This window comes from Daucus carota, chromosome 7 (genome assembly GCF_001625215.2).
Source record: "Daucus carota subsp. sativus chromosome 7, DH1 v3.0, whole genome shotgun sequence".
Classification (NCBI taxonomy): domain Eukaryota; kingdom Viridiplantae; phylum Streptophyta; class Magnoliopsida; order Apiales; family Apiaceae; genus Daucus; species Daucus carota.
Window position 1 is genome coordinate 7636458 of NC_030387.2, and position 13223 is coordinate 7649680.

The following is a 13223-nucleotide window of genomic DNA, read 5'->3' on the forward strand; positions in this document are numbered from 1 at the left end:
AGTTACTTCTTGCTTATAAGAAATAAGAAATTTTCATGTTTTTAAGTTAAGTCAAATGAATTTTGTCAAAAAAAAAAAAGTTAAGTCAAATGAACATGTAGGTAGATATGACAATTTGTACACTGACACGAAAAGTTATTATTTGAGTTTTGAATTTTGGATCATGAACACGAAAATACAAGATGAATTTAGTGTCAGATATGGATTTTCATTTTATATGTACGAAGGTACACGAATGTAGGCAATATAATAATATTTCAAAATAAATTAGTATATTTTCATGTAAAAATATATATATACATGCACAAATTTGTACGCAATTGTATGTAAATATTAAAATTCAATTTATATTTCTTAATATATATAAATATACTTTTAAAATATTTTTTAATTAAATTTTATTATTAAATATACACGAAAAGTATTCACCACGAATATGAGTTTCAGATTAGATACAGTAATTCTAAATGAGTTGGGTACGGTAAATGAGTTGGGTACGGTTTCACCTCCGAACACGCTATATACAAAAGTGATACGAAAGTGCTATAAACTGATGGGCCCTGTTCCCTGACAAGTGATTGTCAGGGAACATTTACACAACACACTGTGTCTCAGCCGTTGGATCGATGATCCAACGGCTGGGACAAAAGGAAAACTTTTTAAGTATCCGTGGTAAATAACCGCGGACACTAGATCTTTCCGCGTGTTTCTTACGCGGACACACATGGCTATCCGCGGTTAATAAGAGCCGACAACACAGAACCCTAGGTCTCTCCTTCTCAAAAAATAAATTATACTCTCCTTTTTAAATTTATAGATTTAGATGATTATTATGATTAAGCTAATTTTGTTTTGAATAAATAACAATTAACTTTATTTTATATTATATGTTTATAATTCTTTGTTTATACTATATTTTTAATAGTTAGTAGATTATTATTAAAATTATCATTATTACCTATACATTCTAATATTAGTATTTTATTATAAATTTAATTGTTATTTTTTTAAGTTTTTTTTATTGATTTCAATCAATTTTTTTTGTGAATAGTTAATATATAATTTTTATTCTTGTCACATATTATATATTATAAGTATTATTTATTTTTTGTGTAATATAAAATATATTTAAATTTAATTTATTTAACAAAAATATAAAATGCTATTTAGACAATGTATGTTTTTAGATGTTTATGCTAAATATTTTTGTATTTTCTCGATCCTTCTTGCTTTCTAGCTGCATGGTTTGCTGTTTATATTGTTTCTCTCTTTTACTTTAACAAGGCTGTGTAATTTTGTAAAGGACTTCGTGATTAGGGTGATATTTATGTACTTAAAGAGAATATATAATAAATATTATTCTCTTTTATGTGGTATATATAACATATAAATATTATTTTTTGTAAAGTATATAAATATTATTCTCTTTTATGGGGTATATATACCACATAAATATTATTCTCTTTTAAATTAATTTAAAACTTAAAACAAGAAAAACGTCTAAAAAATATACATTGTCTAAGTAGCATTTTATATTTTTGTTAAATAAATTAAATTTAAATATATTCTATATAACACAAAAAATAAATAATACTTATAATATATAATATGTGACAAGAATAAAAATTATATATTAACTATTCACAAAAAAAAATTAGTCAATCAATAAAAAAAACTTTAAAAAAAATTATTAAATTTATAATAAAATACTAACATAAGAATGTATAGGTAATAATGATAATTTTAATAATAATCTACTAACTATTAAAATATATAAACAAAGAATTATAAACATATAATATAAAATAAAGTTAATTGTTATTTATTTAAAACAAAATTAGTTTAATCATAATAATGATCTAAATCCATAAATTTAAAAAGGAGAGTATAATTTATTTTTTTAGAAGGAGAGACCTAGGGTTTCTGTGTTGTCCGCTGTTATTAACCGCGGATAGCCCTGTCTCTCCGCGTAAGAAACACGTGGAAAGATCTAGTGTCCGCGGTTATTTACCGCGGATACTTAAAAAGTTTTCCTTTTGTCCCAGCCGTTGGATCGTCGATCCAACGGCTGGGACACAGTGTGTTGTGTAAATGTTCCCTGACAAACACTTGTCAGGAACAGGACCCTAAACTGATAAGGCTAGCTTACTGGTTTGTTTTCGTAAGATAACCTTGTGTACTGCTAGTAAAGATTGCTTTGAACAAATCCAAAAGGATTAAGCTGTTTTCCTACTTGATTTATTAGCGCTTAAGTTATCCCATCCGTCACATGTATTAGGGGAGTCAATTACTCATCTAGAAAACTAAGCTGTCAACACTACTACAAATACATTCGCCAACCTCCACTAAAATCAAAATTAAGTGCTGATTATGCTCTGTATGTGTGCATAGTATCATTATTATTATTATGGGTTTGTCTAACATGTGCCATGAACACATGCTAAGCACTAAATTCTATAAATTTTGTGGATTTTTATTGGTGTGGTTGGTGAATTTGCAAAGAGTTCCATCATTATAAAAAAGTAGAAACCAATCAAAATCCACTATACTTATAGAATTTGGTGCTTAGTGTGTGCTCACATACTAGAAAAACCGTATTATTATTCGCGGAATGAGATTACTCACGAAGAAGAAGCAAAATAACCAACGGAACAAAACCTTGGTGGCTCAAGTGTGAACGCACACAAATCTCTTTAGATGCCTTACACTGACGTGGAACAGAAATCCCTGCAGAACCACTTAAATAAAGATAAGGCACGGGTCGGCCACACGCCAATCTTCTTACTCAATCATGGATGTCCACGTGTCAGCTCATCCAATGGTCCAAAATGACTCCTGGTAATCAAGAAGTCTCATTTTCCAACTTTCCTATTAGTATAAATTTCTACAAACCCTCATCTTCTCCTTCTGCACAGACTATAATTCTTGTTTCCAAATCTTGATAAAACAATTTATAACAATGTTTTCTTCTGCATCATTTTGTGCCATTGAAGGTGCAAATCTTGCAACCCCTTTGGCATTGAATTCGAAATCTTTATCATCGAATTCGAAATCTTGTTCTGCTCATTTCACCGCAACAATTAATAATTTTGCAAGAAAAAGAACGGGGGTCTTGGTTTCGGCTTCTGGTTCGGCTTCAGTTGATACTGATAGTGGTAATAACTTGCCACTCAGTGGTTTAGTGTTCCAACCATTTGAAGAGGTGAAAAATGAGGCTTTTGTTGTTCCGGTGGCTCCTCATACTTCCCTTGCTCGACAACGCTTTCAAGATGAATGTGAATCAGCTATCAATGAGCAAATCAAGTGAGCTTGCCCTTTTCTTAATTTCTTCCTCTGCTATATATTTTATGTACAATTTTGATTTTTTCATTCTTTTTCTGCCTGCGTTCAATAGATTATATTTGATTGAATAAATTAGTATTGAAATTAGCCTCCATGGTTAACAATACTAATCTCATGTCTTATATACTGACTGATTGGTAAAATTCAAAAACATATTTGGAGCCAGTGAGCCACGCATATCAGAGGCTTTTATCAACATCCGTATTGCAGAATAGTCACACCAGTCTTAACTGGTTATAATTGATATCAAATTTAATAGGAAGAATGGATATTTCACATTAAGATATTACTAGTAAATTAAATAATTGAAAAGCATATAGAGAATGGAGCTAAAATTCGGATGATTCAGTGAGGACCAAGAATATTTTTGTGATCATCTGTGACAGTAGGTAGATGGACTGTATCCCAAAAAAAAATTCCAACGAATAATGAACATTAATCTTTGCTTCATTCTAACTTTTTTGAGTCATAGTAATACTTCTCTTTTGTATATCACAGTGTGGAATACAACAACTCCTATCTGTACCATGCCATGTTTGCGTACTTCGACAGGGACAATGTTGCTCTGAAAGGACTTGCCAAGTAACTTTCACATTCCCAAATCCTCTTAATTAATATTTTATTATTAATTTACATGAACTTTTTTTTGATATTAGCTTTGCTTTCATCAGGTTTTTTAAGGATTCAAGTGAAGAGGAAAGAACACATGCTGAGATGCTAATGGGATATCAGGTGCTTATAACATACTTCCTCTATTCCATTCTTTTATATACAATTTCCTTTTCGAATGTCCGTCTCAAATGTATACATTCTCAAAATAGTAAAGTTTTATAATATAAAAATTTACATTCACTATTTTCTTACACTACACTCATTTTATACATTAAATATTAGTTGATCCCACCATTTTATCCACTTTTCTTACAATTTTCCACTAAATTATATTTTATCTTAATCTCCGTATCCCACCCCATATGTATACTACTCCATGGAATGGAGGGAGTAGTATTTTTTATTTTCTTGGATGGATGAATTTATTCCGTAGAACCTAATATCTTCGGTCTGAAACAGAACATGCGCGGTGGAAGAGTTAAACTGCACTCAATACTGAATCCCCCTAGTGAATTTGACCACGCGGAGAAGGGTGATGCCTTGTACGGTAAGTTGAAGTATTATCTCATTTCCTACAATTAGTGAAAGCATTTTGTTCTTTCTCTGTTCTGCAAAGATGTAACAGATCAACTTTCTTATGTGAGCAGCCATGGAGCTAGCATTATCTTTAGAGAAGCTCACAAATGAAAAACTTCTGAACTTGCACGCTGTATGATCTCTGTCTATTTCTATTAGCTGTTCTGTTTTCTTCCCCATCTGTGTTAATTGATCTTCGTAACCAGTTTTCTCACTATGCTTTATTTACTTTTTTCTTTTAATTGAACAATAGGTGGCTGATCGATGCAATGATCCTCAGCTAGCAGACTTTATTGAGAGCAATTTTTTGGAGGAGCAGGTAATTTACAATTGGTTTTTGTCTTTCATTGTTAATAATTTATTACTTCAAATTATTTACTTTTAATAGCTTAAAATTTGATTATATTGTTAATAATAAAAAATTTTAGTGAACTGTATAATAGAATAACATTACATTTGAAATCAATTTTATTTGAATGCATTTAGTTCTAATTAAAATTAAATAGAATAGAATAATATTATAGTTAATAAAATAAAATTTTGATATTAATACGCTGTTAGATGTGATTCGAACTTTGAATCGGCTCTGATATCTTAATTATTTTAAAGTTTCATAATTAGATTTATTAAAACAGAATTAAGAATAAAAGAGACATGAAAATTTGTTATATTTAAAATAGCGTTAAAATATGTTGTAAATTAAAAATGTCCATAAGTCAGTTTTAGTTAAAATAAGCATGTTTGTTAGAGTATATTTTAAATAAAAAGACAGGTAGATTGGTAATCGATTGATTAAAATGTTTACAGTAATGCTAAATGCATGAAATTGCATTCATTGGATATAAAAATTTTCCGCATAATGATGATGACATTGTAATTTAGTTGGTACAATTTATGTGAATATAAGGATGGTTCTAATTAATACGTAACGTACATGTATTGTATATGAAGTATTTTCCAAAATTTTAATGTTTGGCTTGGATTAGAAAGATTCTGTATGATAAAAGTATTCTCCAAAACTTGAAAACTACAAAATAAATAAGTTCATCATTTACACATCAGTGAATTATTAAAAATGTTTACCAAATAAAAGATACTTGAATGAATTTATATTAGTAGTGATGTGATTATTGTTTTACATATAGCATCTGCACCCAAAAAAATAAAATGAACAGATGCTTCAGAACAATGTAAATTACAGTGACACACACTAGACAAACTCTATCTTTAAATGTAATTTATTAATTTTTTAATGTTTGTCAGGTTGAAGCTATCAAGAAAATATCAGATTATGTAAGTCAGTTGAGGAGGGTTGGAAAAGGACACGGTATGAGATATAGATCAACAGATTCTTATTCTCATTCCAGTTTTGTGTTTGTGATATTAGCCCTTAAGCCATTTTTCTTAACTGAACTAAACTTCCCACTGCAGGTGTGTGGCACTTTGATCAAGCACTCTTACTCGAGGGTGGGGCAGCAGTATAAATGAGTCTACTGTAGTTTCAACTAGATAGAATTTGTATTTTGCATAAGATATAAGAAATGTTGTTGATTATGAAATGTATTCATGATAATATGTAACTGCATAATAAAACTTAGAGAGGTTTATGGCCTTACAAGAATAAACGTATAATGTACTTGAAGCGTGAATGATTGTATCAGACTATGTATGACTCTTTTGGTAATGCGAGTAGGATTTCATATATCTTGAGACTAGGGGATATTTGTTATTACCCAGATTTTTTGATGATGAACGTTTTAATTATATCTTTCTACTGAGGATTGGTTTGTCTGCATGAGCACATGCTAAACACCAAATTCTATGCATTTAGCTCATTTTGATTGGTCCGGTACACCATTATTAAAAAGTATGAACCAATCAGAATAAGTTAAACTTATAAAAGTTAGTGCTTCGCATGAGACCATGGCACACCATACAAAAACCGAAACAAGATATACTTCAACAGATCTATTTACCTCTCATCCTGTTATTCTATCTAACAAAATCAATTCAAATAATAGTTGTTATAATTGTAATGTAACATTCAAATGTCTAACAACTATGAATTATCTTCTGACAAGTTCTTAATTATGAATTATCTTTCTAAACAGACTTATAAATTCTAACGTTCATTTGCTATATTGTTGAATTTGTTAAATAGATTCAAAATACCTGCCAGGTTGTGTGCGTTTGCGCGCGCGCGCACTCTGATTCAGTAGTTAAAATGACTTGGCAATTTTAGTGACGAACATTTCCAAAAATCATATTTGTTCAAGTATAGAAGATACATTTTCATATTATAATTTATATCTTATATTACTTATGCCGGGTTATGACAATAGTTAGGATTATAAAGTATAAGCTAAGCTAGCAGTTGCTAGGTGACATTTATGTCGAGGGAAAAGATTTTCCGAAAAGCTTTACGATTCAATCAGTGAAATTGTAAGTTTTATTATATTGATAATAATATGATCTTTGTGCTAGTTAGCATGGAGACTTGGATGTATGCCATAAATCAGAAATTGGGGCCGTACCAAGTGAAAAATTACTAGTGTTCTTGCATTCAAATTATGTCTTTATTTCTCTGTTTGAGTTTTCTACAAGTGAGTTCACGATAACATTGTTGAATTTGAATTTGATATGCTGACTTAAGTTTGCGATATAAGACTTTATCACAAACATAAATATTTGTCGACTCTCCATTTTGCGGTAAAAAATCTTGACCTTGTCGTATTACATATTGAATGATTTTGCTATACAATATATTTCTTGAAATAATGATACAATTACCTTTGAGATTTTTTTTTTTTTTTTTTGAAAATGAGAATGAATCTCAACAATATGAAACAGCAGTTCACCGTGATAATTCTTTCATTCAAGAAAGCTTATTATCTAACCGTCGGACATGCAAGATGACCGGGGAAATTTAGACAATAAAACTTTAATGTCCGAAAAGAAAAACCCGTCTTCTTCCAAGAATCCTGAGAATAGAAGAAAGAAAACAAGAATAATATAAGTCGACATATATAACACATTATGTATATTATAAAAATAAAAGATAATATATCCAATAATTAATTAATATTAAAATCACGTGTATATTGCATGAGATGATCAAAAAATTCCCACAATTATGATAACTCATAATTGAGACAATTAAGCTCTTAATTAAGGTACAATTAATAAAATATTAATGCTCTTAATTAAGACACAATTAACGTCCTCAATTAGGGCCAATTAACACCTCAAATAAGGCACATTTAACTCCATCAATTATGGAGCACAAATTACACCCTCAATAAAGAGGCACAATTAACGCCTTCATTAAGGCACAGTGAAGCGCCTTCCTTTTTGAAACCGGATCGCATGCTGATCCCGGAACTACCGTCGCCGTCGTCACCCTTGGCCACCAAAATGGTATATATATTTAAATGCATTCATTTACAAGATTCAAAATTCAAATAACCCATAAATGGTACAAATATATTTAAATGCATTCATTTATAAGATTCAAAATTTGAATCTTTTAATTAATCTTCTAATTACTACATAAAAGTTCATATTAAAGTATGAAGAGAAAATTCAAATTTTAAAACCAAATAAATTAAAATAGTCAACTTGCCATTCACAAAAACTAAAATTAAGACCTACATTTATTACTATTAAAATCAAATAAATTCCAAATTTTCAAATCTAAACTAAAATCATGCAACAAAATAAGTCAATCAGAATAATCTAATATCAAAACACGCGCTAATTAAGCACCATTACACCACCTCCACAGTCACCGTGCAAGAACCGGAAAAACACAAACATTCATCATGGACACTAGCGAAAACTAAAAATCGAAAATGCGAATCCAAAACTCAAAAATGTAACTAATCATATGATATAAAAATGATTACAAATACCCAATCTCCTCCGAATCAGGCAAAATAGATCAAGAAATGACAAAATATGATACAAAACAACACATACACTAATAGATTCAAGCACACCACACCATTATACTTAATCATGAAAATTATGAACCACACCATAATAATATATACTGTGAATCCATAAATAATCACATAACCATAATCATGAAGTATAATGTATTGGAAAGATCGCACCTTGTCGAAAAGACTAAAAGCTTTCTGAAACTCGACAATCTTATTTGGAGGAATGGCGCGACCGGGATTGTTAAGCATGATCCGACTAACAATCGATCGTATACGATCATGTATCTCTAGTCGAAACAGAGAGTTGACAGAAAATGTCCAAGGGCAGTTGATTATGTTGAGTAAGAAATCATGGGCTGAGAATAGAGAGGGGCAACTGGTGTGTGTTAATATTAAAATAGAGATGATAGCTTAGATTTGCAGGGGAGGAGGCGTATAGGGTTCAAGAGGGAATAAGGAATGGGGACGGGTAGAATGCAGTCAGGCGGTGCTTTCTTATATCAAATAAGATTCAATTTTTAACAGGGCAGAGCAAGGGCAGTGATCAAAGTTCGAAACTTCTGGGGTAAATATATGGTAAAAGATTTCGAATTTATTACCTTTGAGATTTTGTTATAAGCTAATTGAATTATCGACATGCAGTAGCTCTATACTTGTACACATAATATATTAGAATAAAACTTTATTTGTCCCAAGCTTTATTTTCAAATCATGAACAACTTAAACTTCTTCCTAAAAATTTATACTCCCTCTGTCCCATAATTTTTGGCTTGTTTGACTTTTGATGGTCAAATTGACCACAAATTACATATATAATATGATTAAGAACAATCATAAAAATTATATCATTAAAAAAATATACTTTACGTACTTTATTATGCATATTTTATATTTTTAAAATTACAAAAGAATTAGATGTAATTTGTAGTCAAAGTTCAGTCAATTTGATCATAAAAAGTCAAACAAACCAAGAATTATGGGACGGAGGGAGTAGTAGTTTGGTGATGCTCTGAAGTGAAGAGAAAAGTATTCTAGTCATCTATTTTAATAACGTATTACAAACTTTAGAACACAAAGTAATTTGAACTTCACCATTTTAAAGACACACCTAACTTTCTTAGAGAGTCAGACATAACAATTTAGGGTTCGTTTGGTTCGGGCATTCCTAGTATGAGGTATAACTTTTGTTATTTCAAACTCATACCTAGTGTTATACCTAGTGTTTGGTTGAAAATTTTCTTTTATCAAATCCATTCCTCAAACCCACAAGGAATGAGATTTTCATACCCAAGGGGAGGTGTGTATGGAACATGGGTTTCAGGATTCAAATTCTTTTTCTTTTATTTTCATTACTATTTATATCATTTCATGTAAATTATTAATATAAAATGAAATCAATGACTCAAAATGTATATAAATATTAATTTAATGATATTTTAAATCAGTTACAATTAATAACTCATATATATTATAATTCAACCATATTCATTCAACTACTCAACCAAACACTTGATATCAGAAATGAGACCTCAAGCCCATACCAGTTTAACTCGATTCCTAATTCCAACCTCACACCCCCTCTCTAACCAAATGATCCCTTAGACTTGTTATAATGCGTAATGACTTGTACAACAATTATTACATATTGATTTGACATATATATACGCGTACTAGCTTATAACCCGTGCCATGCACGATGATTTATAACATTTGTAATTTTATCGCCTATATTTTAAATTTAATTGAAATACAAACCGATTATACCGACTGAGTTTTAAATGTTTTGGGTTAATTGATAACAGAAAGGTTTATTAGAACACGTTTTATATTAAAGAGACCTGTAAAATAATACCGACCGACTGATAAAACTCGACCGATCAATAAAATTATTAATATTTCAGTCTTAATCAATAATAATAATAATAATAATAATAATAATAATAATAATATATAGTATAGTATGATATAAATATATAGTATAAATCTATGATATTACTTTGAAAGTGATAGCATGGAATAATTAAAAATAAAATTAATGTATTCAATGAATCATATCATCGATTGTATATTAATAATTATATATAATAATATTATATTTTTATACGTATATTGCACATGTGTTATTTTTAGAAAATCGATTTTTCAGTTAGGAATGTGATAAATATAATGTGTTATATATAAAAAGGGTAGTTGTTATGTTGTTTTATGTTATTTGTTGAAAATTGAGTTTTTTTGGTTAAAACATATAAAAAAGAACCAGAGCTTTGAATCAGTGGTCAAGAGCGAGACGAATCGTTTTGATGTGCAGGAAAAAGCTGTGATTTCTAATGGGGTAACAAGAGGATGCTGAGTTGGACGTCTTCAGGGAAGTCGGAGAACGGGATTGAAACTGTAACAACCAAATTTTCAAGTGATTATTTAACAACTGAAATATCGAAACCAAGTCTGACCAATATTAAACTTAAACTAAGAAGGAAAAATAATAATCTCAATGTCTAAAGTAATTCGGAAATCTACAAGTGACACTAATAGAAGTTTAAAATCAACTAAACCAAGTCCTGGAATTTATTAAATAATCCAACAAACTAATTTGAGTTGCACTCATCTCAAGTCCCGCTAACCACTGAATTCATGCGGAAAGGAAATAAACAGAGTGAGCCAGACGCCCAATACGAATATAATTTAAAAGAACAAAAATATTATTTTAACCGAGTGAAATGTGTCTCACAAATACAAGGTAACAATCAAGTGGAAAATATGTTATGTCAAAACCAGATGAAGTGAATAGAACTAAGTAATTAAAAAGGCCGAATAGAGTAAGGTGTGTATCAATAAGGGTCTCTTATACAAATATGTACTTGCACAAAGCAAGGTACAAATCATAAAATTCTCTTCCGGTAATCCACGAGAAGGAAACACATGAAATGCACAAAGCATTTCTATAAACAAAGAATCCTTCCTCGGTAATCCATGAGAAGAAAACACACGATAGCGATCATGATCAATATACAATCTCATACTCCAGACACGTGCTCGTATACTCACAGCACTGATACGAGTAAGTGCCGAGTTCACTAGACACTCCAAACTCCATGAACTCGTCTGTAATTTAACCACAGAGATAGGTTTAAGAGCCCAACATAAAGGTTACAAAAATTGCCAAACTCATTTAAAAAAACCGAACAAAACAATGTCGCAAATAAATCGAAACAAAACAAACAAATATAAATGAGTTGGCAATAATAGTTTTCAATAATAAAGATATGAGATGAATAAAACAGTATGTACCAACAAGTACAAAGAGTACAAGGATCACAATTTTATCAACTCAATCATAAATATAATGAATAATCAAAAATATAAAAGAAGAGAAAAGAATAGAAAATTTTCATACCTCGAAAATAGCAAACTCAAACACTTACGAATCTCACAAGGGACCATCTAAACTCACGAACCCCGAATTTATCTTAAACTCCAAATATCTTCATGATTCCAATCTGCTCAGACCAATAATTGACTGGTTTGACCCTCTAAAAGATAATTTATGAAAAAACCTAAAACACAAAAGTCGTAGAGAACGAAAAGACCTTTCTGAAAAGATAAGGCTTATCAAAAACGGAGTTATAACGAATCGGGAATTAAAGAAATCGTCCGCTGATTCAAACTCAAAGAGAAAACAGGATCTGATATTCTGATTAAGTTTTGTAATTTTGAGAATAGTTCGAAACATAATCTGAGAAAACATTGTGAATGAAAGTTGTAGAAAATTGAAAGAGCTTTCCGAAACATCAAGAATCATCGAATTCTGATAAGAATTGAATATTTTACGAATTTTAGAAGACAGTTGATTTGTGTTTGAATGCAACTATGAATTTTGTAATAAAACAAAGAAGAAGGTTGGACGGCTCTCAATAAAAACAATAAACAAGAATGAGGGAACACAATCAATATATAGAGGCTTGAAACCTTAATTCTGAACCTATCCATTATCTGAATACAAGTCTGATCAATACTCTAAGCCCATTATCTTAATTCAATTTTAAATCCTATTCATTATCATTTTTTATTAATACTAATCTATTAATATTTATTTAAAAATTATTTACAGAAACGATGTTGTTCGGAGTGTTCATTTTGATTTTCCGGCATCTTATTCCCTTGATTTATTTTATAAATGAGTGTGTATAATGACGACGTTAATGCGTTGTTTAAGCAGCCAAAACATAGATTTGTGATAGTAGGTGATAACTCCATCAAAACCAGCATACTCCACCGGATAAGGGTGAAGGAAGCATGCGGATGAGAATGATGTTACTGGTATCAGAGGTGAATCAAAGATGGTGATATATTTGCGAATAACATCCAAAAGATAGTATATTTGTAAGATTTTATAGAAGTTAATACATTTGCAAATAAGATCCAAAAAGCTGTATACTTAGTAAATTTCCTAAGATTTAAAACAAAAAAGATGTTATCTAACAATTGTTTGCTGATAATTAATGTAGTATTCGCTGTTTATTATTGAAAGGAATTAACGTCTTTTCATTTTAAAAATCGAAAATATTTATTTCTAATAATTGATTAGCACATATATACAGTCAAAAGAAAAGAAAAGGACGCGTAAAATTTATATTTTAATTTTTTATTCAAATAAATTTACATAAAAAACTTATAAAATTAAATTTTACGCTCGCTCGCTCCCTAATATAATATAATATAATAATATAATAATTGAGTAAATTGAGGGGT

General features: G+C 29.9%; 1 protein-coding gene across 1 annotated transcript; it reads left to right on the forward strand.

Moving 5' to 3' along the window:
* The first annotated feature begins 2877 nt into the window (after window positions 1-2877).
* On the forward strand, window positions 2878-6234 carry LOC108193400 (ferritin, chloroplastic). Its single transcript, XM_017360027.2, has 8 exons — window positions 2878-3303; window positions 3841-3924; window positions 4014-4074; window positions 4414-4501; window positions 4602-4663; window positions 4784-4849; window positions 5794-5857; window positions 5962-6234. The coding sequence occupies exons 1-8, from the start codon at window positions 2960-2962 to the stop codon at window positions 6012-6014; spliced, it is 822 nt and encodes a 273-aa protein (XP_017215516.1). The 5' UTR covers window positions 2878-2959; the 3' UTR covers window positions 6015-6234.
* Window positions 6235-13223: the final 6989 nt, after the last annotated feature.